Raw genomic sequence first — 1,840 nt, 5'->3', positions numbered from 1 at the left:
ATGAACTGTACCTGAATACCACTTGAGAATTCGTCTTTGGACGAAGTAAACGAGAAAGGTGTTTGGTTTGATCCCACTGAATTTATTCGTTAAAGACTGTGTCTTAAACGCGTGTTTTGTTTGACCTTCTCCTTAGATCAATGAAAATCACGGTCGTGGACTTTCAACTTTTTATCTTTAGGTGACGATGTGAGTATGATAAATTGTCTGTCATGTGTATCTTATTGTCTTATCTAAACTTCGCTTTTCACATTTGTGCGCATTACGCATAAATGGAAAGGTTAGAATTTGTTTTCTCATTAGTACCATTGATACGATCGCAACAGTTACAAGTGAGTTGATCTATGCTAAACTAAACTGCAATTAAATATTCATCGCATTTTAAGTGTTACAACTTTTGACGACCGTTATATTGCTATCTGCCTACGCAATAGCAGCACTACCGAATTGCGCTAACTATCGCCCCGGTTTTTTCGTCAACGATCCATCTAACTGCCAAGCGTATTGGTATTGTGCAAATGCTCAAAGTCAACCACAACCAGGCGTGTGTCCATTGCCCTATCATTTTGATCAGGCCAATCAATTATGTAACCATCCCAACACATACCCTTGTTCAAATAACCCGATACCAACCACATCTACTGCACAACCAACGACCACATCTACATCTACACCATCTGAAGGTTCAGATTTTTTTTGTTCCAGATGTGTGCTTCAATAAACAGAATTTTACAGATTTTGTGGCTGTAGCTGTACGGGAACACAATTATTATCGAGGCGTTCACAGTGTACCTCGTGTTTCATCATTCAGTTCGGATGTTAGTTAGTTATTAATTCCGCTACACGAGACACTACATGAAATCATGTATTCCTTGTCCTCAGATCAATAACTTTGCACAGCAGTGGGCAGACTATCTTGCATCAACCGACCAATTTTACCATTCCAGTGGATCTGGATTCGGTGAAAATCTTTACAAGTCGTGGGGTGGCAGTAGCGACAAAAATACCATAATTGCCAATGCCATTAAACTGTTTTACGACGAGATACGCTATTATGACTGGAACAATCCAGGTTTCTCAATGGAAACCGGTCACTTCACGCAAGTGGTGTGGAAAGCGTCCACAGAAATTGGAGTTGGAATCGCTATTTATCCTGATAAACGTTATGGTCATAGGTCTGTGGTTGCTATAAACTACAGGCCACCGGGAAATTATCTGGGACAATTCGCACAGAATGTGCTATCACCCAGATCCCGTTCATTTCATTTGAACAACACGGAGTCACACGACGACGAAATTAGTTCTGCTAAGCTTATGGTTGTATAAATTGGAATCGTTGTTGCCGACAATGTCAATTCCTTGGAGTCTGGCTCAATTGATACTCTAAAAAGTCATTAAGTTTCCACCATCTGTCGGGGCCTAAATAAAATGAATCAAACTCCCAATAATCGATTTTTAGGACTAGTCCAAGTTGGATGTCATTTCGTCATAGCATTGCACCAGGCTCTCGATTAAGTGCTGTACGCACTTCAAGCATGAGTGGTAATTTAAATTGAGTGCTGAAACTGGACAGACTGAATCATACAACATTTGGTTTTCTGTAAAAAGTTTTTGGAAAAAATGTTCATTCAAAATAGAACTCTATTTGGCAGCTGTCACTACGATCACTCATGCTTGCAGTGCGTTGGTAGAAGGTATAATGTCAGAGAATATGATGCTATACAGCGGCGTAAGTATACCAAGACGCATTGATTAATGTTGTATGATTCGTAGTTGCTAAGTTCCATATTCAAAAGAAATTCGCTGTCTGACCTTCGATACAAAAACTTTGTTTTTAAGC

The 1,840-nt window shown here is 39.6% G+C and overlaps 1 protein-coding gene across 1 annotated transcript; it reads left to right on the top strand.

Annotated features, from left to right (window-relative positions):
- The first annotated feature begins 256 nt into the window (after nt 1–256).
- Nucleotides 257–1,439, top strand: LOC119083581 (protein PRY1-like). Its single transcript, XM_037193327.1, has 4 exons — nt 257–332; nt 387–683; nt 736–818; nt 883–1,439. Coding segments are annotated over exons 1-4 (825 nt in total). The 5' UTR covers nt 257–331; the 3' UTR covers nt 1,327–1,439.
- Nucleotides 1,440–1,840: the final 401 nt, after the last annotated feature.

Source organism: Bradysia coprophila, unplaced genomic scaffold (genome assembly GCF_014529535.1).
Source record: "Bradysia coprophila strain Holo2 unplaced genomic scaffold, BU_Bcop_v1 contig_70, whole genome shotgun sequence".
In the NCBI taxonomy this organism is placed as follows: Eukaryota; Metazoa; Arthropoda; class Insecta; order Diptera; family Sciaridae; genus Bradysia; species Bradysia coprophila.
The sequence above is the reverse complement of the archived record's forward strand: the minus strand, read 5'-3'. Positions and strand labels throughout refer to the sequence as shown.